The following is a 25,593-nucleotide window of genomic DNA, read 5'->3' as shown; positions in this document are numbered from 1 at the left end:
AAACCTGAAATATTAGGTCCATGAATCAAGGCAAATTGGAAGTGGTCAAATAGGAGATGGCAAGATGGAACATCGACATTTTAGAAATCAGCGAACTATAATGGAATGAATGGGTGAATTTAACTCAGATGACCATTATATCTACTACTGTGGGCAAGAATCTCTTAGAATAAATGAAGTAGCCATCATCATAAACAAAAGAATCTGAAATACAGTACTTGGATGCAAGCCCAAAAATAGCAGAATGATCTCTGTTCGTTTCCAAGGCAAACCATTCAATATCACAGTGATCCAAGTCTATGCCCTGATGAGTAATGCTGAAGAAGCTGAAGTTGAGCGGTTCTATGAAGACCTACAAGACCTTCTAGAACTAACACCCAAAAAAGATGTCCTTCTCACTATAGGGGACTGGAATGCAAAAGTAGGAAGTCAAGAAACACCAGGAGTAACAGGCAATTTTGGCCTTGGAGTACAGAATGAAGCAGGGCAAAGGCTAATACAGTTTTGCCAAGAAAACACATTGGTCATAGTAAACACCCTCTTCCAACAACAGAAGTTTCTACACATGTACATCACCAGATGGTCAATCCCAAAATCAGATTGATTGTATTCTTTGCGGCCAAAGATGGAAAACCATATCAGAGAAGAAATCCCAGTAACGGAATAAATAAGGAATGAACATGTACACTAATGTCTAAACCAAGTTTGTGTGCTAGATGCATAGTGAGGCCAAACAAAAAGAAAAATCAGAGCTTTCAGCAGAGAAAAGTTTATTGATCTTGGGCACTGCCCTCCAGAGAAGATAGGAGATGGCTGTTCACAGTTCCATCATGCTGGCTGGCCAGGGTGCAAAGTTCTTAAAAGCAAGAAGAGTAAAGAGGAGGAAAGGGGGCTTTGTAATTTTAGCTTCCCACAGATCTCAATTGCAGACTTACTGCCACTGTCTTATGACTCAGTGTGATTTTGATGATTGTTCCTGCAGAGCAAATTAGTAAGCCTTCAACTCTTATTCTACAGAGAGCAAAAAGAATAGTTGAGACATTTTATTATTTACTTAGAGCATTATGTATTGGTCAAGAATGTCAATTCACAATGGCTCCTGATTTTTTTTTTTCTTTTAAGTCCTTTTGAGATTTCTGTTTCCTGCAAGACCATTTGGGTTTGCTTCACTTGTGTTCCCTCACTTTCCTAATTATAGTAATTGTAAATGAGTCCACTCTTTGGAACTCAGGGAAGGCCTAGAAGACTTAAAGCCTTTCTCTAAAAATCAGAAATGAGGGACTCTGAGGGACTTTTGAACCAAGGAAGATCCCTCAAGTCCTGTTTGATTTCATTAAGGCAGGACACAATCTTCATGTTGCATATGCATAAGGTAGGGAACAAGGGAAAGAGTACTTGATTAGGGGCAGGGAAGGAGGGAATCTAGGTAAGATTTGAAAAGATAATTAGAGGCATACATTACAAAAAGAAAGACTACCTGGAGCAATAGATATACTAAAATAATTATATAGTAATCAACATGCCCTCTAACTTCCTCTTTGGGAATTATTTTTTCATTTAGATAACAATAAATCCTCACTGCCACAGTATTTCATTTGGCAGGATATCAGGTAATTCATATTTCAAATATGATCTCATCATCAATTCCATGTGTTGACATTAATTGAACATCTCTAATGTTTGAAGCTCTGGCTTGTAGAAAATATACCCAAAAATCAAAATCCTTAAATCTGAGAGACTCATATAAAAATTAGAAAACTGAGAAAAGGTGATTTTTATCCAAAAAATGCTTTGTACTCATTTTAAGTCTTCACTTTTAAACTCCCCAGCTCTTCAATCTAACTACAGGAAGCAAGATCAGTTCAGTCACTCAGTAGTGTCCAACTCTTTTTGAATTCATGGACTGCAGCACACGAGGCTTCCCTGTCTATCACCAACACACAGAGCCCCCTTGAAGCTCATGTCCATTGAGTCGGTGATGCCATCCAACCATCTCATCCGCTGTTGCCCTTACTCCTGCCTTCAGTCTTTCACAACCACAGGATCTTTTCCAATGAGTGAGTTCTTCTGGGGACCATCTATAGGCCAAAGTATTGGGCCTTTAGCTTCAGCATCAGTCCTTCCAATGAATATTCAGGACTGATTTCCTTTAAGATTGACTGGCTTGATTTCCTTGCAGAAGACTCTCCAACAGCACAGTTTAAAAGCACTGGGACGACCCAGAGGGATGGTACGGGAGGGAGAAGGGAGGGGAGTTCAGGATGGCGAACACGTGTATACCTGTGGCGGATTCATGTTGATGTATGGCAAAACCAATAAAATATTGTAAAGTAATTAACCTCCAATTAAATAAATAAATTTATATTAAAAATTTCAAAATAAAAGCATCAATTTTATCTATGATCCAACTCTCACATACATATCACTACTATAAAACTCATAGCTTTTACTATACAGACTTTATCTCTTCTTTTTCACATGCTATCTAGGTTTGTCATAGCTTTTCTTCTAAGGAACAAGAATCGTGTAACTTCATTGCTACAGCAACAGTCTGCAATGATTTGGGGCCAAAATAAAGTCTGTCACTGTTTCCATTGGTTCCTCATCGATTTGCCATGAAATGATGGGACCAGATGCCACTTTTTTGAATGTTGAGTTTTAAGCCATCTTTATCACTCTCCTTTCACTTTGATCAAGAGGCTCTTTAGTTCCTCTCCACATTCTGCCATCAGGGTGGTGTCATCTGCATATCAGAGATTATTGACTTTTCTTCCTGCAGTCTTCATTCCAGCTTGTACCTCATCAACCACAGCATTTCACATAATGTACTTGCATATAAATTAAATAAGCAAGGTGACAATATACACCCTTGATGTACTCCATTCCCAATTTGGAACCAGTCTATTATCCCACATACAGTTCGAACTGTTGCTTCTTGACCTACGTACAGGTTTCTCAGGAGGCAAGTAAGGTGGTCTGGTATTCCCATCTCTTTCAGAATTTTCCATTCTTTTGTGATCCACACAGTCAAAGACTTTAGTGTATTCAATGAAGCAGATGTAGAAGTTTTTTGGAATTATCTGTTTTTTCTATGATCAAATAAATTTTGGTAATTTGATCTCTTGTTCCTCTGCCTTTTTAAAATCCATCTTGAACATCTGGAAGTTCTCAGTTCACATACTGTTGAAGCCTCTCTTGGAGAACTTTGAGCATTACTTTGCTAGTGTGTGAGATGAGTGCAATTGTTTGGTAGTGTGAACATTCTTTGGCATTGCCTTTCTTTGGGATTTAAATGAAAACTGACCTTTTCCAATTCTGTGGCCAATGATGAGTTTTCCAAGTTTGCTAGCATATTGAGTGCAGCACTTTCACAGCATCATCTTTTAGGATTTGAAATAGCTCAGCTGGAATTCCATCACCTTCACTAGATTTTTCATAGTGATGCTTTTTAGGGAGTAAGGGAGGAATAAATTACAAGAAACTATAGCTGACATAGAATAAGCTCAAATAAGAATTATACCTTTTTAAAGGCTTACGCTTACCTTTAAGAAGCATAAGTGCCACCTTACTTGCCTCCTGAGAAACCAGTATGCAGGTCAAGAAGCAACAGTTAGAACCAGACATGGAACAAAGGACTGGTTCCAAATTGGGAAAGGAGTATTTCAAGGTTGTATATTGTCACCTTGCTTATTTAACTTATATGCAGAGGACATCATGTGAAATGGTGGGATGGTAGAAGCACAAGGTTGAATCACGTTTGTTGGGAGAAATATCAATAACTTCAGATATCCAGATGACACCACCTTTATGGTAGAAAGTGAAGAGGAACTAAAGAGCTTCTTGATAAAAGTGGAAAAGATTGCTTAAAACTCAACATTCAAAAAGAGAAGAGCATGGCATCTGGTCCCATCACTTCATGGCAAATTGATGGGGAAACAATGGAAACAGTGGCAGACTTTATTTTGTGGGGCTCCAAAATCATTGCAGATGGTGACTGCAGCCATGAACTTAAAAGACGCTTGCTCCTTAGAAGAAAAAGTATGACACACCTAGAGAGCAGATTAAAAAGCAGAGACATTACATTGCCAACAAAGTTCTGTATCGTCAAAGCTATGATTTTTCCAGTAGTCCTGAACTGATTTGAGAGTTGCACCATAAAGAAAGCTGAGCATTGAATATTTGATGTTTTTGAACTGTGGTGTTGGAGAATACTCTTGAGAGTATTCTCAAGGAGATTCGCAAGGAGATCCAACCAGTCCATTCTAAAGGAAATCAGTCCCAAACATCATTGGAAGGACTGATGCTGAAGCTGAAGCTCCAATACCCTGGCCACCTGATGTGAAGACCTGACTCATTGGAAAAGACACTGATGCTGGGAAAGATTAAAGGCTGGAAGAGAATGGGACAACAAAGGATGAGATGGTTAGATGGCATTATTGACTTGATGAGCATGAATTTGAGCAAGGTCCTGGAGTTTCTTATGGAAAGGGAAGCCTCATGTGCTGCAGTCCATGTGGTCCCTAAAAGTCAGAAAACACTGAGTGACTGAAGAACAAAAAGGCTTATGCCAAATGCTATATATAGATTCAAAGGTTTTTTTCCTTTTTTTTTTTTTTTTCTTTACACATTCCACTTCAAAACTGAGAGCTGGAAAAGGCAAGATTCCAAGGAAATGTTAACATGAAGAAATATTCTAAAGGCTGGTTTCATGAGTCTGCCCCTTCTTCTTTTACCAAGATATTAAGACCCATACTTCTCCTCTGTATGGAGAGAGATCTGGATCAAGAACAGAGTAAAGACCATTCCACTCCCTGGAAGGCTGTCTCCAGCTAATAAACACTTTCTTCAGCAATGTTAGAGGTACCTTCTCAACCTTCAAGACCCAATTCAAATCGTTTCTTCTCAGGGCATTTTCCCTTGTCTCATCAAGGCAGATTTAACCAAATTTTCCCTTGGGCCAAAACCTTTCCTTGCATGCAGCAATCATTACAGTTTTAAACTAAGTTGCATTTTTTTTAATTGAATGTTTTTTTCTTCTACTAGATTATGAGCTTGAGAGGTCATTCCTTCATCTGGTTTTCATTCAATTCCCCCTCAATCCACCTAATTCCCCTGCCAAAACAGGAAGTGTTAAATAATGGTTCCTCCACTTATAATAATCGGTCTTCAATAAATACTTTTGTAATGTTTATTTCATAACTTATCTTCCACAGTTGAACCCCAAAATGTTATTATTTGTTTAAGAGGAGAGTCAATACAGATGTTCAAAATTAATTCTGTTGAGTAAGTAAAATTAGCAAAGATTTTGGAAACTGTTCTTGACTACAGAGGGTACTAGATGTTGTTTTAGTTTTATCTCATCAAAAATGTCTTCAAAGCAATGTCTTTGGTAGAAGAATTTTGAGAACCTTTTCAAGGTATGATTTGATACTTCATTCAACCAATATTTTTAAGGAATGTTTATTCAGTAGAGGGATTTTGAGAGTGCTTACTCAAGGTATGACGTTGTTACTTCATTTCAGGCAATATTTTTAGGGCATGTCTTTGTCTTGAGTAAAGAAATTAAAGAGGCTTCCTTGGCAGCTCAGAGGTAAAAAACTCTGCCTGCAATGCAGGAGATGAGGGTTCTATCCATGGGTCAGGAAGATCCCCTGGAGGAAGGCATGGCAACCCACTCCAGTATTCTTGCCTGGAGAATCCCATGTATATAGGAGCCTTGTGGGCTACAATACATAGGGTTGTAAAGAGTTGAACGTGACTGAAGCAACTTTGCACACACACATGCAAAGTAAGGTAAATTGAATGATTCGGAAATAACCACTCATTTTTTAATTTCTAAGAACTCATTTTTTAATATAAAAATATTGATGTAGAATCCGTGCCTGCATAAGTTATTTAAGGGCATGTTTTTAGTAACCACTCTGAATGTTTTCCCCACTAGGATACTCGATTCTTCAAGCTATTATGGAAAAAGCAGGACAAAACGGTTGGCATGTCAGCGCTATATGTGTGGAAAATTTTAATGACGTCAACTACAGGCAACTTTTAGAAGAACTTGATAGAAGACAAGAGAAGAAATTTGTAATAGACTGTGAAATAGAGAGGCTTCAAAACATATTAGAACAGGTAAGTGCTGGATTTTATGTTGTTATTATTAACCTAGATCTTTTACAAATATGGTTGATTTTTATTGATTGATAAATATGTTCTCTCACCCATTTAGTCAAAGTGTGGAGTTTGGGAGTTTTTGCTCCATGATCTATTTATTTCTAATATTAAGTCATGGGGCTTCCCAGGTAGCTCAGTGGTAAAGAACCCACCTGTCAATGCAAGAGACACAAGAGATGAGGAATCAATCCCTGGGGGGGTGAGGGGGGGTGCAGGGGTGGGGCGAGAAGATATCCTGGAGGATGAAATGGCAACCCACTCCAGTATTCTTACCAAAAGAATTCCATGGACAGAGGAGCCTGGCTGGCTACAGTCCATGGGGTCATAAAGAGTTGGACACAACTTAGCGACTGAGCACACACACAGGCAAGACTAAATCATAATTTTTTAACACCAAAGACAGTTTTTGTTCTCAATGTACTTAGAAGCACTATTTCTCATACATTTTTTAAGCTGTAGAATAGAAAGGACTTTTTGTGACTCAAGAACTCTTGACCTCCAATTTTCATAAACACTAATTCTAAAGATTAATGCCTTCTAGAATATTACAAAATGTGACTCTGTATTTTTTATAACCTTTAGAGAACTAGCTATGTGAGAAATATCCAAAGGAATTAATAAGGCAATGAAATAAAACAAAATTAAGTGACATACTGTGCATATTTTCTTCTAAATGTTTTAAGTAAATACATTACCACTACAGTGAAGATGGTTTTCAAATCTTCTCTCAAGGAAGAATCCTTTAATAAAGATTTTCAGTGCTTGTTGACTTGATTTAAAGCATACAGGAAAAGGTAAAATTGAACTCTGTCATTGCGTTAAATGATAGAAAAATATCATGAAATAAGGGATAATACTTGTTCCTAATCCTGCATATCATGATAAAGCTTTAAAGGCTGTATTTGGCCAAAATTGCAGTGAATTAATGCCATCTAGTGGTTTTATAAATGTTTGCTCATATTTACCTACAATATCTTAGGCTTGCTGAACAATATTGTAGATTGTTTCATTTGTTAGTTTGTTACATACAGTTCATTTGCATAAAATGATTTGATTTGATTACTATGATTTGATTCATAGTAATAACTTACCAGTTTGAAAGTTTGTTTATAAGAACAACTTAAGTACTCAACTCTACAAATCAAAACCAAGACATGTTTCAGAGATTTCTCCTTAATATCCAAGGACACTAAACTAGATGCCATAAGTTTATTTATTCAACAATAATTAGCATTTGTAAAAGTCAAAAGCAAAAAAGCCTGTAAAATTTATTTTAAAGTTCTTTGAAGCCAGACTATACTGTAAGAAAAAAATGACGGTATTCTCCACCTGTTGCCCTTTTATAGAAGGAAGTGAAAGCGATGTTGCTCAGTCGTGTCCGACTCTTCGCGACCCCACCGACTGTAGCCTACCATGTTCTTCCATCTGTGGAATTTTAGGCAAGAGTACTGGAGTGGGTTGCCATTTCCTTCTCCAGGGGATCTTCCAGACTCAGGGATTGAACCCGGGTCTCCCGCATTGTAGGCAGACGCTTTACCATCTGAGCTACCAGGGAAGTCCTTTATAGAAGAAGCGGGGAGAAAAACAGTTGATTGATGAATTGTTATTATTCTATTAGAAAATGTTAATTTTAACCTGTATATCACTCAGGTTTATTCCTCAGGGAGTCCAAGAAATCATTAAGGTTGTAATTGCATAAAGTATATGAAAGCTTTAGTGTGCATTTATGGAATCCAAGAAAGAATATTACTTTCTCTCTTGAGCAAGACCTAGTCACTTCAGCTCAAACTCCCATTTCTTCCTTCTCCCACTCCACTTCTATGCTGAGAGTTTGAGTTGTTTGACATGAATAACTGACACTTTGTAAATAACTCTTCACAAATCCTACAGGAGAGTCAATTGTAAGAACTTCAGGGATTATCAAGTTCCTGTCAGTTGGTGAGTAAGGCTCAGATCCTCTAGTTCCTAAAACACTTGTGCTATGAAAGACCACCTCTGGAGAAGAAAACTGAGTGCCTAGACCACACTGACCCATTTCAGAGGTTTAGCAGGTTTCTAAGAAGAAAATCAGCACACCCAGGGGCTATGGATAATTGTTGAATAAATAAAGTTAAATAAACTCTTGCTAAGGAAACCAAGCATCTTATTTTTGTCACAGTTTCAAAGAAATTAACTTTTTCCAGCTTTATTGAGATATGATTAACATACAAGAGAAATACATTATACTTTGATACACAAATATATTGTGAAATGATTACCAGAGTAAGGTTAGTTAACATCTCCATTGTGTGCTGTAATCTGTCGCTTAGTCGTGTCTGACTCTGTGACTCCGTGGACTGCAGCCCACCAGGCTCCTCTGTCCATGGCATTTTCCAGGCAAGAATACTGGAGTGGATTGTCATTTCCTCCTCCAGCACTTCACATGACTTTTTTCTTCTTGCATACCTTTTACGACTATGCGAACTACACAAATTTTTTTCTTCTTCTTCTTAGGAGTGGCAACATTTAAGATCTATTTTCTTAGCAACTTCTGAGTATATGATACAGTGTTGTTAACTATAGTTACCAAGCTGTACATCAGGTCCCAAAACTTAGAAAAGTTGAGTGTCTACCATTATTAACTCTATTTTAATTATTCCAGAAATCTGAGGTTTGTTTTTATTTTTTTAACATGAGTGCACAGTAATAATGAGACTATTAACAAATCTTTGTCTCTAAAATACCACTCAAATATAAATTTCATAATTTGTAACATAGTCCATTCTAGTGTAAGAATACATTATATGTTCTTAATTGTCCTATAAGATTTCTCCTCAAGAAAAGCTGTTCCGATCCTGAACATTTTTTCACTGTTTGTATTTTAATTCCTGTAGCTCTAAGCAAAATCACTTTTAATGTTTCTTGATTTCATTTCTGATTCATCTAAAAACAAAAGCTAAACTAAACTTTGTCAGGAAATTGTACATGCACTTCAATAACTCTGTTTCAACATCTTATTTAATAAAATAATAGAAAAAAAATTCAGAGAATCAAAGTATTTTTTTACAAAGTAAAATGCTAAATAATCTTGATCATAAAAATGTCTCTGAGGTTTTTCTATTAAAATATAAATTATTTTCAAGTATACAACATAAAGTCAATATTTTCATAGATTATATTCCATTTAGAGTTATTATAAAATATCAGCTATATTCCCTGCACTGTACAGCATATCTTTGAATCTTACTTATTCTATGCATAGTAAATTGTACCTCTTAATCCCCTACTCCTATCTTGTCACTCACCTATTCCCTCTTCCTGTTGGTAACCATTAGTTATTTCTCTATGTTTGAGTCTGTTTCTGTTTTGTTATGTCAATTTCTTTAATTTATTTCTTGAATTCAACACATAAGTGTATAAACAGTATTTGTTGTTCTCTGTCTGATTTATTTTACTAAGTAAAATACCCTCCAGTTCTATCCATGGAAATTTTTTGTTTCTTTATGATTGAGTAATATTTCATGACATACCACATGTTCTTTATCCTTTTTCCATTATCCACTTTATCCATTATCCATTTATTCACTTAAATAAAGTTGATATTTACCTTGGGTATCATAAATAATACCTTGAGTATTGTAAATAATGCAGCTATGAACTTTGAGGTACATATATCATTTAAATTAGTTTTTACTTTCTTTGAATGTATACCCAGGAGTGGGATTCCTAAACAATATAGTAGTTCTATCTTTTCATTTTTTAAAGGAACTTTCATATTTGTTTCCATAGTGGCAGCACCAATTAACATCCCCCCTAACAGTGTAGTAGTGTTCCCTTTTCTTCATATCCTTGCCTACATTTGTTGTTTGTGGAATTTTGACAACAATGGTCATTCTGACGGTTGTGAGGTACTATATTATTGTGGTTTTTTATTTGCATTTCGCTAATATAGTGGTGTTGAGCATCTTTTCATGTGATTGTTGGCCATCTCCATCAAAAAAGAAACAATGTTAATTCAGGCCTTCTGCCAATGTTTTAATCAGATTTTTTTTTAATCTTAAATTCTGTGTGTTGTTTATATATTTGGAATGTTAATCCTTTATCACTCATATCATTTGTTAGTAATTTTTCTCATTAAGTTGTCTTTCTATCTTGTCAATGGTTTCCTTTACTATGAAAAAGCTTTTTAAGTTTAATAAGGTACCATTTGTTTACTTTTGTTTGTTTCCTTTGTCTAAAAAGAATGGTCCAAAATATATTGCTATGATTTATGTCAAAGATGGTGTTCTGAACATTTTCTTCTAAGAGTTTTATGGTTTCCAGCCTTTAATACTTTCCAATCTTTAATACTTTCTTTGAATATATGGTCTGACAAAATGTTCTAATTTCATTCTTTTACATATAACTGTCCAATTTTCCAAGCACTACTCGGTGAAAAGACTGCCTTTTCTCCATTATATATTCTTGTCTCTTTACTGTAGCTTAACTGACAATAGGTACATAGGTTTGTTTCTGGGATCTTTAGGCTGTTCCATTGATCTATGTGTCTTTTTGGTGCCAGTACCATCCTGTTTTGATGATTGTAGCTTTTTAGTATAATGATGTCAAAGAGTGTGATTACCTCCTGTTTCATTCTTTTTTCTCGAGATTGTTTCAGCTATTCAGGATCTTTTTTGGTTCCATATAAATTTTTTGATTATTTGCTCTAGTTTTGTGAAAAATATAATTGTATTTTGGTAGGAATTGCATTAAATCTGTATTGAATCTCTAGGATGGCCATAAAAAAACTGGCCAGAATCCCAGGGAGTTTTCAATCTGCTTCCTTCCCATTTTCCCAAAAACAAGTGGATATGTGTGCATTCCTCAAAAGTAAAATCTTATTTTCTTTCAGCCCCATGCTAAGTCCAACTAGTTTTCAAACCAGCTAAAGTGATGTGTCTTCTCAATGTAAGACCCCAGGAATGAGGTGTTCAATACGTAGTTCAAACCCTGATTTCTTTGCCTCCTCTATTACCTATCTCTGTGTGGGCCTTTCTTACAGTCTTGCTCGTCGAAGAGCTGTCTGCCAGTTTCCACTTTGTTTACAGCTAGAGTTGCTCTACATGCAGATATATTTTTGATGTGTTTTGGGGAATAAGTGAGCTCAATGTCCTCTTTCCCTGCATCTTTTTTCCCTTTAAAAAAAAAAAGCCTTTGACAACTTAGCCCTTTCTAAGATGGAGAAATTAATACAATGAGGATAAGAGAATATGTTATTAAATTTCTAGGAACATGGACACACTTCATATTGTGGTGGTAGCCCTCAATAATTACTTCTGTGACATTTTAATTGTACCAACTTTCAAAAACATGAAACACAATTTATTTTCAGAATACATTAATAAAAAACTGTTTGAGAAGCATTTTATCTTCTGTACATGTTTTCCAAATTATTTTTATGCTATGAACCAATTAGTTCTCATAAATGTCTGATAGTTAAAATAGCACTTAGCCATATATTCATTCAACTATCTCAAAACGTGAATTTCAAAACAAATATTTGAAAATGAGTTTTAAAGATATATTGATTTTTCCACTCTTAAATATACAATAGGGGGGAAAATGAAAAAATTTATGTATGAATAAGTATAATAAATAGGTATCACTGACAGGGCTGTAAAAAATATAAAATAGAGAGATTTTAAATATTTTATATATAGAGAGAAATATATGAAATTATAAAAACATATTAAAAATTATATAAAAATAGAAATATATTTTAATAAAAATTACCAAGTTAGGTTTATTGTATTGTTTGTATCATAGTCCAATAAAAAATGCATTATTATATCTCTGAATCCCACAGCAAATTGTTTTATTCATTAGCAAAAAAAAATATATTATGAAAAAAAAAGCATAAAGCTAAAAACAATTTTTAGGTATTTGTTGAATTTGTGATTAATTAATGATAGTTTTCAATTTTTACTTATAATAGTATACAATTTTAGACACTGACACTACTCACAACATCAAAATCAGATTGATTATATTCTTTGCAGCCAAAGATGGAGAAGCTCTATACAGTCAACAAAAACAAGACCAGGAGCTGACTGTGGCTCAGATCATGAATCTCCTAATTACCAAATTTAGACTTAAATTGAAGAAAGTAGGGAAAACCGCTAGACCATTCAGGTATGACCTAAATCAAATCCCTTATGATTATACAGTGGAAGTGAGAAATAGATCTAGGGGCCTAGGTCTGATAGAGTGTCTGATGAACTATGGAATGAGGTTTGTGACATTGTGCAGGAGACAGGGATCAAGATTATTCCCATGGGAAAAAAAATGCAAAAAAGCAAAATGACTGTCTGAGGAGGCCTTACAAATAGATGTGTAAAGAACAGAAGTGAAAAACAAAGGAGAAAAGGAAAGATATAAGCATCTGAATGCAGAGTTCCAAATAATAGCAAAAAGAGATAAGAAAGCCTTCTTCAGCAATCAATGCAAAGAAATAGAGGAAAAGAACAGAATGGGAAAGACCAAGATCTCTTCAAGAAAATTAGAGATACCAAGGGAACATTTCATGCAAAGATGGGAGCGAAAAAGGACAGAAATGGCATGGACCTAACAGAAGCAGAAGATATGAAGAAGAGGTGGCAAGAATACACAAAAGAACTGTACAGAAAAGATCTTCACGACCCAGATAATCACGGTGCTGTGATCACTCATCTAGAGCCAGACATCCTGGAATGTGAAGTCAAGTGGGCCTTAGAAAGCATCACTATGAACAAAGCTAGTGGAGGTGATGGAATTCCAGTGGAGCTATTTCAAATCCTGAAAGATGATGCTGTGAAAGTGCTGCACTCAATACGCCAGCAAATTTGGAAAACTCAGCAGTGGCCACAGGACTGGAAAAGGTCAGTTTTCATTCCAATTCCAAAGAAAGGCAATGCCAAAGAATGCTCGAACTACTGCACAATTGCACTCATCTCATGCGCTAGTAAAGTAATGCTCAAAATTCTCCAAGCCAGGCTTCAGTAATATGTGAACCATGAACTTCCTTTATTGTGTGGATCACAATAAACTGTGGAAAATTCTGAAAGAGATGGGAATGCCATACTACCTGACCTCCCTCTTGAGAAATCTGTATGCAGGTCAGGAAGCAACAGTTAGAACTGGACATGGAACAACAGACTGGTTCCAAATAGGAAAAGGAGTACGTCAAGGCTGTATATTGTCACCCTGCTTATTTAAATTCTATGCAGAGTACATCATGAGAAACGCTGGAGTGGAAGAAACACAAGCTGGAATCAAGATTGCCAGAAGAAATATCAATAACCTCAGATATGCAGATGACACCACCCTTATGGCAGAAAGTGAAGAGGAACTAAAAAGCCTCTTGATGAAGGTGAAAGAGGAGAGTGAAAAAGTTGTCTTAAAGCTCAACATTCAGAAAATGAAGATCATGGCATCTGGTCCCATCAGTTCATGGGAAATAGATGGGGAAACAGTGGAAACAGTGTTAGACTTTATTATTTTATTTTATTTATTTATTTATTTTTTGACTCTAAAATCACTGCAGATGTGATTGCAGCCATGAAATTAAAAGACGCTTACCCCTTGGAAGAAAAGTTATGACCAACCTAGATAGCATATTCAAAAGCAGAGACATTAGTTTGCCGACTAAGGTCTGTCTAGTAAAGGCTATGGTTTTTCCTGTGGTCATGTATGGATGTGAAGAAGGCTGAGTGCCAAAGAATTGATGCTTTTGAACTGTGGGGTTGGAGAAGACTCTTGAGAGTCCCTTGGACTGCAAGGAGATCCAACGAATCCATTCTGAAGGAGGTCAGCCCTGGGATTTCTTTGGAAGGAATGATGCTAAAGTTGAAGCTCCAGTACTCTGGCCACCTCATGCGAAGAGTTGACTCTTTGGAAAAGACTCTGTTGCAGGGAGGGATTGGGGGCAGGAGGAGAAGGGGACGACAGAGAATGAGATGGCTGGATGGCATCACGGACTCGATGGATGTGAGTCTGAGTGAACTCTTGTGAGTTGGTGATGGACAGGGAGGCCTGGCATGCTGCGATTCATGGGGTCGCAAAGAGTTGGACACACCTGAGTGACTGAACTGAACTGAGTTTCTTTATCAATTGTTTTATGGCATAGTTTAATATGATTATGTTATATAGTTATATAATATAATATAGGCAGTTACTATAACTCCTTATTGCCAAATTCACACTTAAATTGAAGAAAGTAGGGAAAACAATTAGGCCCTTCTGGTATACAATGCAAGTGACAAGTAGATTCAAGGGATTAGATCTGATAGACAGAGTGCCTGAAAAACTGCAGACAGAGGTAAACAACATTGTACGGAAGGTGGTGATCAAAAACATCCCCAAGAAAAAGAAATGCAAAAAGGCAAAATGGCTGTCTGAGGAAGCCTTTCACATAGCTGCAGAAACAAGAGAAGTGAAAGGCAAAGGAGAAAAGGAAAAACATAACCATCTGAATGCAGAGTTCCAAAGACTAAGAAGGAGAGATAAGAAAGTCTTCCTAAGAGAATGGTGCAGAGAAACAGAGGAAGACAATAGAATGAGAAAGACTAGAGATCTCTTCAAGAAAATTAGGGATACCAAGGGAACATTTCATGCAAAGGTGGGCACAGTACTTGACAGAAATCATATGGACCTAACAGAAGCAGAAGATAGTAAGAATAGATGGCAAGAATACACCAAAGAACTATACAAAAAAAAAATTACCTTAATGACCCAGATAACCACGATGATGTGATCACTCATGAAGAGTCAGACATCGTGGAGTGTGAAGTCAGGTAGGCCTTAGGAAGCATCACTATGAACAAAGCTAGTGGAGGAGATGGAATTCCAGCTGAGCTATTTCAAATCCTAAAAGATGATGCTGTGAAAGTGCTGCACTCAATATGCCAGCAAATTTGGAAAACTCAGCAGTGGCCACAGAACTGGAATAGGTGGTTTTCACTACAGTCCCAAAGTAAGAATGCTCAGACTACAACACAATTGCACTCATTTCACATGCTAGCAAAGGAATGCTCAAAATTCTCTGAGCCAGACTTCAAAAATACATGAACCAAGAACTTCCAAATGTTCAAGCTAGATTTAGAAAAGGCAAAGGAGTCAGATATCAAATTGCCAACATCTGTTGGATCATAGAAAAAGCAAAATATTCCAGAAAAACATCTACTCCTGCTTTACTGCCTACATCAAAGCCTTTGACTATGTAGATCACAACACACTGTGGGAAATTCTTAAAGACATAGGAATACCAGACCACCTTACCTGCCTCCTGAGAAACCTGTATGTAGGCCAAGAAGCAACAGTTAGAAACAGAAATGAAACAACAGGTTGATTCCAAATTGGGGAAGGAGTACGTCAAGGCTATACATTATCACCCTGCTTATTTAACTTATATGCAGAGTACATCATGTGAAATGCCAGGCTGGATGAAGCACAAGCTGGAATCAAGATTGCTTAGAGAAATATAAATAATCTCAGATATGCAGATGACACCACCCTTATGGCAGGAAGAGGAATTAAAGATCCTCTTGATGAAAGTGAAATAGGAGAGTGAAAAAGCTAACTTAAAACTCAGCATTCAAAAAATGAAGATCATGGCACCCAGTCCCATCACTTCATGGCAAATAGATGGGGAAACAATTGAAACAGTGATGGACTTTCTTTTCTTAGGCTCCAAAATCACTGCAGATGGGGATGGCAGCCATGAAATTAAAAGACACTTGCTCCTTGGAAAAAAAAAAAGCTATGACAAACCTAGATAGTGTATTGAAAAGCAGAGACATTACTTTTACAAAGGTCCATATAGTCAACACTATGGTTTTTTTTCAGTAATCATGTATGTATGTGAGAACTGGACCATAAAGAACACTGAACACTGAAGAATTGATGGTTTTGAATTGTGGACTTCAAGGATATCAAACCTAAAGGAGTCAATCCTAAAGGAAATCCGTCCTGAATATTTTGATGCTGAAACTGAAGCTGCAATACTTTGGCCATCTGTTCAAAGAGCTGACTCATTAGAAAAGATACTAATGCTGGGAAATATTGAAGACAGGGGGAGAAGGGGATGACAGAGGACGAGATTGTTGGATGGCATCACCTACTCAATGAACTTGAGTTAGAACAAGCTCCAGGAGATGGTGAAGGACAGGGAAGCCTGGAATGCAGCAGTCCATGGGTTCAACAGAGTCAAACATGACTGAGCAACTGAACAACAGCAATGTAACTTGACATAAGTGAATTATTTTTATATCAAAAGAAATGCCCACTATAAATAGGGAAACTTTTCATATATTATTTGATTTCTACACATAGCCATTGATTTTAAATTTTGAACTTAATTACTTGTAAAAATCCCTAATAATTTATCTCATACCTTATCAGTCTTCTACCTCTCCCTTTGGTCTATTTGCTTATATCCATGAAATTATGATGTTTACAAAAATGATGAATGCTTTCACTTTCTGAGAGATGGGTAAGAAATCCCCAATTGTAAATTTTTAAATTAATTTATTTTAATTGGAGGCCAATTACTTTACAACATTGTAGTGGTTTTTGCAGTACATTGACATGAATCAGCCATGTGTGTACTTATGTTCCTCACCCTGAAGCCCCTCCCACCTCCCTGCCCTCCCCACCCCTCAGGGTCATCTCAGTGCACCAGCCCTGAGTTCCCTGTCTCATGCATCAAACCTGGACTGGTGATCTATTTCACATACGATAATATACATGTTTCAGTGCTAATCTCTCAAATCATCCCATCCTCGCCTTCTCCCACAGAGTTCAAAAGTCTGTTCTTTATATCTGTGTCTCTTTTGCTGTCTCGTGTATAGGGTCATCATTACCATCTTTCTAAATTCCATATATATGCATTAATATACTGTATTGGTGTTTTTCTTTCTGACTTACTTCACTCTATCTAATGGGCTCCAGTTTCATCCACCTCATTAGAACTGATTGAAGTGCTTTCTTTTTAATAGTTGAGTAATATTCCATTGTGTATATGTACCAGAGTTGTCTTATCCATTCATCTGCTGATGGACATCTAGGTTGCTTCCATGTCCTGGCTATTGTAAACAGTGCTGTGATGAACATTGGGGTACATGTGTCTCTTTCAATTCTGGTTTCCTCAGTGTGTATGCCCAGCAGTGGGATTGCTGGGTCATATGTCAGTTTTATTTACAGGTTTATAAAGAATCACCTCTCTGTTTTCCATTGGAGAAGGAAATGGCAACCCACTCCAGTATTCTTGCTTAGAGAATCCTGTGGACAGAAGAGCCTGGTAGGCTGCTGTCCATAGGGTGGCATAGAGTCAGACACAACTGAAGCGACTTAGCATGCATGCCTGTGTTGGAGAAGGAAATGGCAACCCACTCCGTATTCTTGCCTGGAGAATCCCAGGGATGGAGGAGCCTGGTGGGCTGCCATCTATGGGGTTGCACAGAGTCGGACACAACTGAAGCAACACAGCAGCAGCAGCAGCTCTCTGTTCTCCATAGTGGCTGTACTAGTTTCCATTACCACCAATAGTGTAAGAGGGTTCCCTTTCCTCCACACCCTCTCCATCATTTATTGTGTGTAGACTTTTTTCTAGCAACCATTCTGACTGGCATGAGATGGTATCTCATTGTGGTTTTGATTTGCATTTCTCTGATAATGAGTGATTTTGAGCATCTTTTCATTCATTTGTGTTTGTTAGCCATCTATACGTCTTCTTTGGAGAAATGTCTGTTTAGTTCTTTGACCCAGTTTTTGATTGGGTCATTTATTTTTCTGGTATTGAGCTGCAGGAGCTGCTTCTATACTTTTGAGATTAGTTCTTTGTCCATTGCTTCATTTGCTATTATTTTCTCTCATTTTGAAGGCTGTCTTTCCACCTTGCTTATAGTTTCCTTCATTGTACAAAAGCTTCTAAGTTTGAGTGGGTCCCATTTGTTTATTTTTGCTTTTATTTCCACTACTCTGACAGGTAAGTCATGGAAGATCTTGCTGTGGTTTATGTTGGAGAGTGTTTTGCCTATATTCTCCTCTAGGAGTTTTATGGTTTCTGGTCTTATGTTTAGATCTTTAATCCATTTTGAGTTTATTTTTGTGTATCGTGTTAGAAAGTGTTCTAGTTTGATTCTTTTATAAGTGGTTGGCCAGTTTTCTCAGCACCACTTGTTAAAGAGATTGTCTTTTCTCCATTGTATATTCTTGCCTCCTTTGTCAAAGATAAGGTGTCCATAGGTGCATGGATTTATCTCTGGGCTTTCTATTTTGTTCCATTGATCTATATTTTTGTCTTTGTGCCAGTACCATACTATCTTGATGACTACAGCTTTGTAGTAGAGACTGAAGTCAGGCAGGTTGATTCCTCCAGTTCATTCTTCTTTCACAAGATTGCTTTGGCTATTCGAGGATTTTGGATTTCCATACAAATTGTGAAATTATTTATTCTAGTTCTCTAAAAAAAAAAAAAAAAAAAAAAAAGCGTTGGTAGCTTGACAGGGATTGCATTGAAAGTATAGATTGCCTTGGGCAGTATACTCATTTTCACTATATTGATTCTTCCAATCCATGAACATGGTATATTTCTCAATCTATTACCGTCATTTTTTAATTTTTTATCAATGTTTTACAGTTTTCTATATATAGGGTTTTTTTTGTTTGTTTCTTTAAGTAGATATGGTCCTCAGTATTTTATTCTTTTTTTTGCAGTGGTGAATGGAGTTGAATCCTAAATTTCTTTTTCTGTTTTCTCATTGTTAGTGTATAGGAATGCAAAGGATTTCTCTGTGTTAATTTTATGTCCTTCAACTTTACTATATTTATTGATTAGCTCTAGTAATTTTCTGGTGGAGTCTTTAGGGTTTTCTATGTAGAGGATCTTGTCATCTGCAAACAGTGAGAGGTTTAGTTTTTCTTCTCCAATCTGAATTCCTTTTATTTCTTTTTCTGCTCTGATTGCTGTGGCCAAAACTTCCAAAACTATGTTGAATAGTAGTGGTGAGTGGGCACCCTTGTTGTGTTCCTGACTAGAATAAATGCTTTCAATTTTTCACCATTGAGGATATCAGTTTATCATACATGGCTTTTATTATGTTGAGGTATGTTCCTTCTATTCTTGCTTTCTGGAGGGTTTTTGTCATAAATGGATGTTGAATTTTGTCAAAGGCTTTCTCTGCATCTATTGAGATAATCATATGGTTTTCATCTTTGTTAATGTGGGATATCACATTGATTGATTTGTGGATATTAAAGAATCTTTGCATCCCTGGGATAAAGCCCACCTTTTTAATATGTTGTTGGATTCTGTTTGCTAGGATTTTGTTAAGGATTTTTACATCTGTGTTCATCAGTGATATTGACCTGCAGTTTTCTTTTTTGTGGCATCTTTGTCTGGTTTTGGTATTAGGGTGATGATGGCCTCATAGAATGAGTTTGGAAGCTTACATTCTTCTGCAAATTTCTGGAAGAGCTTGAGTAGGATAGGTGTTAACTCCTCTCGAAATTTTTGGTAGAATTCAGTTGTGAAGCCATCTTGTCCTGGGCTTTTGTTTGTTGGAAGATTTCTGATTACAGTTTCAATTTCCATGCTTGTGATGGGTCTGTTAAGATCTATTTCTTTCTGGTTCAGCTTTGGAAAGTTATACTTTTCTAAGAATTCATTCATTTCTTCCAAGTTGTCCATTTTATTTGCATATAATTGCTGATAGTAGTCTCTTATGATTCTTTGTATTTCTGTGTTGTCTGTTGTGATTTCTCAATTTTTCAGTTCTGATTTTGTTGATATGATTCTCTTATCTCTCCCTTTTTCTTAAATAAGTTTGGCTAATGGTTTGTCTATTTTATTTATCTTCTCAAGGAACCAGGTTTTAGCATTGTTGATTTTTGCTATGGTCTCCTTTGTTTCTTTTACATTTAAAGAAATAAAATAAAGTAAAGTTGCTCAGTCGTGTCCGACTCTTTGCAACCCCATGCACTGTAGCCCACCAGGCTCCTCCATCCATGTGATTCTCCAGGCAAGAATACTGGAGTGGGTTTCTTCCTTCTCCAGAGGATCTTCCTGAATTCCCGCCCTAATTTTTATGATTTATTTCCTTCTATTAACCCTAGGGCTCTTCATTTCTTCTTTTACTAGTTGCTTTAGGTGTAGAGTTAGGTTATTTCTTTGATTTTTCTCTTGTTTCTTGAGGTAAGCTTGTATTTCTATGAACCTTCCCTTTAGCATGGCTTTTAATGTATTCCATAGATTTTGGGTTATTTTGTTTTCATTTTCATTCGTTTCTATGCATATTTTGATTTCTTTTTTTATTTCTTCTGTTGTTTGTTGGTTATTCAGGAATGTGTTGTTTAGCCTCTATATGTTTGGATTTTTAATAGGTTTTTTTTTTTTTTTCCTGTAGTTGACGTCTAATCTTACTGCATAGTGATCAGAAAAGATGCTTGAGATGATTTCAATTTTTTTGAATTTACCAAGGTTAGATTTATGGCCCAGGATGTAATCTGTCCTGGAGAAGGTTCCATGTGCACTTGAGAAAAAGTTGAAATTCATTGTTTTGGGTTGAAATGTGCTATAGATATCAATTAGGTCTAACTGGTTCATTGTATCATTTAAAGTTTGTGTTTCCTTGCTTATTTTCTGTTTAGCTGATCTATCCATAGGTGTGAGTGGGGTATTAAAGTCTCCCACTATTATTGTGTTACTGTTAATTTCCCCTTTCATACTTGTTAGCATTTGCCTTACATATTGTGGTTCTCCTATGTTGGGTGCATATATATTTATAATTGTTATATCTTCTTCTTGGACTGATCCTTTGATCAGTATGCAGTGTCCTTCTTTGTCTCTGTTCATAGCCTTTATTTAAACGTCTATTTTATTTGATATGAGCATTTCTACTCCTGCTTTCTTTTGGTCTCCATTTGTATGAAATATCTTTTTCCAGACCTTCAGTTTCAGTCTGTATGTGTTCCTAGGTTTGAGGTGGGTCTGTTGTAGACACCATATATAGGGGTCTTGTCTTTGTATCCATTCAGCCAGTCTTTGTCTTTTGGTTGGAGCATTCAACACATTTACATTTAAGGTAATTATTGATAAGTATGACCCCATTGCCATTTACTTTATTGTTTGGGTTCGAGTTTATACATCCTTTCTGTGTTTCCCGTCTAGAGAAGAGCCTTTAGCATTTGTTGAAGAACTGGTTTGGTGGTGCTGAATTCTCTCAGCTTCTTCTCCGTCATATTTGAATGAGATCCTTGCTGGGTACAGTAATCTGGGTTGTAGGTTTTTTCTTTCATCACTTTAAGTATGTCCTGCCATTCCCTTCTGGCATAAAGAGTTTCTATTGAAAGATCAGCTGTTATCCTAACGGGAACCCCCTTGTGTGTTATTTGTTGTTTTTCCGTTGTTGCTTTTAATATTTGTTCTTTGTGTTTGATCTTCATTAAATTGATTAATATGTTTCTTGGTGTGTTTCGCCTTGGGTTTATCCTGTTTGGGACTCGCTGGGTTTCTTGGACTCGGGTGACTACTTCCTTCCTCATTTTAGGGAAGTTTGCAACTATTATCTCCTCAAGTATTTTTTCATGGCCTTTCTTTCTGTCTTCTTCTTCTGGGACGCCTATGATTCGAATATTGGGGCATTTGACATTATCCCAGACATCTCTGAGGTTGTTCTCATTTCTTTTAATTCCTTTTTCCTCTCTGCTTCATTTATTTCCACCATTCTATCTTCCACCTCACTTATTCTAACTTCTGCCTCTGTTATTTTATTGGTGGTTCCCTGCAGAGTGCCTTTGCTCTCAGTTATTGCCTTATTCATTATTGATTGACTCTTTTTTATTTCTTCTAATTCTTTGTTAAACATTTCTTGCATCTTCTCAATCCTTGTCTCCTGACTATTTATCTGCAACTCCATTTTGTTTTCAAGATTTTGGATCACTTTTACTATCATTATTCTGAATTCTTTTTCAGGTAGACTCCCTATCCTCTCCTCTTTGGTTTGGTGGGCATTTATCATGTTCCTTTACCTGTGAATATTTCTCTACCTTTTCATCTGTTTAGATTGCTGTGTTTGGGGTGGCCTTTCTGTATGCTGAAATTTTGTGGTTTCTCTTTATTGTGAAGGTTCTTCCCTGTGTGTGGAGTTGGACGAGTGGCTTGTCAAGGTTTCCTGGTCAGGAAGGCTTGCATCTGTGTTCTGGTGGGTGGAGCTGTTGCTCTTCTCTCTGGAGTGCAATAAAGTATCCAGTAGTGAGTTTTGAGGTGCCTGTGGGTTTGGTGTGACTTTTGGGCACCTGTATTTTAATGCTCAGGGTTATGTTCCTGTGTTGTTGGAGAATTAGCTTGGTATGTCTTTCTCTGAAACTTGTTGGCTCTTGGGTGGAGCTTGGTTTCAGTGTAGGTATGGAGGCCTTTTATGAGTTCTTGTCTATTAATGTTCCCTGGATTCAGAAGTTTTCTGGTGTTCTCAAGTTTTGGATTTAAGCTTCCTGCCTCTGGATTTCAGTCTTATTCTTATAGTAGCCTCAAGACTTCTTCATCCATACAGCATCAATGATAAAACATCTAGGTTAATGGTGAAAGCATTCTCCACAGTGAGGGACACCCATAGAGGTTCACAGAGTTACATGGAGAAGAGAAGAGGGAGGAGAGAGATAGAGGTGACCCAAAGGAGAAGAGGGGGAATCAAAAGAGGAGAGAGCAATCTAGCCAGTAATCAATTCCCTATGTGCTCTCCACAGTCTGGAACACTAAGAGAGATTCACAGAATTACATAGAGAAGAGAAGAGGGAGAGACGAGATAGAGATGACCAGGAGGAGAAGAGGGGGAGTCAAAAGGAGAGAGACAGATCTAGTCGGTAATCAGTTCCCTAAGTGTTCTCCACAGCCCGGAATACCCAAAGAGATTCACAGAGTTGGGTAAAGAAGAGAAAAATGAAGGAGGAAATAGAGGTGACCTGGGGGAGAAAAAAAGAGAGTTAAAAGGGGAAGAGAGCAATCAAGTCAGTAATCATACTCCTAAGTAATAATGGGTACTGAGGATTGGATTCTTAAAGGTATAAAATTAACAACAAATACCAAAAAGCAAAGATTAAAAATCAGAGTAGAGGTTAGAATCTCAAAAATACAATATTTTTTAATTAAGAAACATTATAAATATGTATATTTGAAATTTGCTTTAGAAATAGGGTCTCTTTTTTGTAAGGTAATAGTAGGTTATAAAAATGAAAATTAAAGGAGTAATAAAGAGCTTAAAAATGTAGAAAAACATTTAAAAATGATAATAGTAAAGTATATCTAGGAATTTCTCTGAAGCTGTTGAGGGCAGTGTGGTGTCAGTTCAGTTTCAGATTGTTCCTTGTTCTAGCTTTCACTTCTTCTCAAGGTCTATAGGCCCCTTCCAATGTAGTCAGTGCTAACTACAGGGTTTTAATCTGTTGCACCTATCACTTCCAAAGAGGTTCCCTCTTTGTTTATTTTGGCTTCCTCTGTTTGCAAGTCTCTTTGGTGTCTATTTTCCACCCTGACACAAGGAGGTGAAAGTGGTCACTTATTTAGGCTCACTTGTTCAATTGTGCTGTGGGGAGAAAGGAACACTGCAAACAAATATTACTGGCATGTGTGGGTAGTGCTCACAGTGTCTGGGCCACACTGGGTTTGCCCCCGCTCACAGCGTGTGTGCTTTCTGTGTCTACATTATTCAGGCTCCAGGTTGCTTTGCAGGGGAACTGTCTAAAGCTGGTCCTGGGTTGTGTGCACTTCCCAGGTCTAAGCCACTCTGGTTCAGGTTCTTGGGTACTCCACAAAGGCACAGACTCAGTTGGGACTGTGTTTTGTGTCCTTCCTAGGTCTGAGCAGCTCAGGTGACCAGGTGCTTGGTGAGCGCACTCTCCTAGTTGGGCGATGTGTCTTATCACCACCCCTGTCCCAGCCGCTCAGTTTTCGGGGTGTGCAGTGGTAATGTTGTCTCAGGTGTGCTGTGTGTCTCCTCTGGGAAGCTGATCTCTGGCTGTGACCCTCTTGGGAGATGTCAACCTGCCAGGATCCCAGGAAGACTTGGTTAGCAACTGGGAACCTGCTCACAGTTTGGTGGAAGTTGCCATCTCTGGGGCCGAGTTTGCCCCTTGTGTTCCAGCTTTGACTGTCGCCCGCCTGCCTTTCTGCCTCCCGCAGGGGGTGGGCTGGTCCGCAGTGGGCTAGCTCTCCTCTGGTATTCACTCAGTCCTTTGTTCTATGAGCAGGCTGGCAGTGCCTTAGGTTAGAACTTTTGTAGGAAAGTTTCTCTCTCTCTCTCTCTCTCTCTCTCTCTCTCTCTCTCTCTCTCTCTCTTTCTCTCTCTCTCCTGTTTTTCTCTCTCTGGCTATGCCACAATTTGAGTTGCTATCTCACATTAGCTCCCTCAGATTCCCCTCAGGGTATTCAGGCCCAGTGGTTACCCTAAGCATGCAGCCCACGCCTCCCTGTTCAGCTCCCACTCACTGGTTGCAGATGAGAGCATCTGGGCTACTTCTCCACAGGGAGTTGCAGTTAGGCACGTAGTTGTGGGTTTTTTGTTTTGTTTTTTTGTTTTTTTCCTCCCAGTTATGTTGGCCTCTGAGATTCCAAAACTCCCCATTGGTGAGAGGCTTTCCTGCTGTTTGGAAACTTCTTATCCTTCACGACTCCCTCCCAGGATGGGTCTCTGTCTCTAACTCTCTTGTCTCTCTTTTTATCTTTTGTATTTTGTCTTACCTCCTTTTGAAGAGAATGGGCTGCCTTTCTGGGTACCTGGTGTCTTCCATCAGAGTTCAGAAGTTGTTTCCTGGAATTTTCTCAGCATTCAAATGATCTTTTGATGAATTTGTGGGGGAGAAAGTGGTCTCCCCATCCTATTCCTCCACCATCTTAAGACACCCCCTCTCCAATTGTTAATGTTTAAAAAGTAAGTGGAGTAACTTGGCACCAGTGACTCTTATTCTCCTCACTTTAAATAAGGAGCATTGGGCTGAGATGATCTTGAAAAACTCTGCTCATTCTCAAAGTCAATAATGCCATTTACAATGAAGATTTCTTGATAATTGTCATTGATCCTGAAGCAATATATAATTTTACAAGTAAGCTATACCTTGAAATTTGGAGAAGGAAATGGCAACCCACTCCAGTATTCTTGCCTAGAGAATCCTATGGACAGAGGAGACTGGCAAGCCGTGGCCCACGGGGTCACAGAGAGTCAGGCACAACTGAAGTGACTAAGCATGCAGTATGCCTTGAAAAGAAGCAGGAAATAAAACATCAATCAAGTGGCTTTTTCTGTATATTCATTCATTTTACAGATATTTATTGAGTCTCAACTTTATTTAGGTCAGGCATTATGCTCTGCTGAAGTAAACTGATAAGCAAAACTACTATAGTTAGTAACTCTTATTGGTGAACTAAGGCTCAAATTAAAC

The 25,593-nt window shown here is 37.4% G+C and overlaps 1 protein-coding gene across 1 annotated transcript in view; it reads left to right on the top strand.

Annotated features, from left to right (window-relative positions):
- Positions 1-25,593, top strand: part of GRIA4 (glutamate ionotropic receptor AMPA type subunit 4) — a 660,370-nt gene that overhangs the window by 446,994 nt on the left and 187,783 nt on the right. Inside the window, exon 4 of the mRNA XM_052652329.1 lies at positions 5,942-6,126. Coding sequence (XP_052508289.1) covers positions 5,942-6,126 — 185 coding nt within the window. The remainder of the gene's footprint in view (positions 1-5,941; positions 6,127-25,593) is intronic.

Source organism: Budorcas taxicolor, chromosome 15 (assembly GCF_023091745.1).
Source record: "Budorcas taxicolor isolate Tak-1 chromosome 15, Takin1.1, whole genome shotgun sequence".
Taxonomy (NCBI): domain Eukaryota; kingdom Metazoa; phylum Chordata; class Mammalia; order Artiodactyla; family Bovidae; genus Budorcas; species Budorcas taxicolor.
This window is presented reverse-complemented; position numbering and strand designations above follow the sequence as displayed.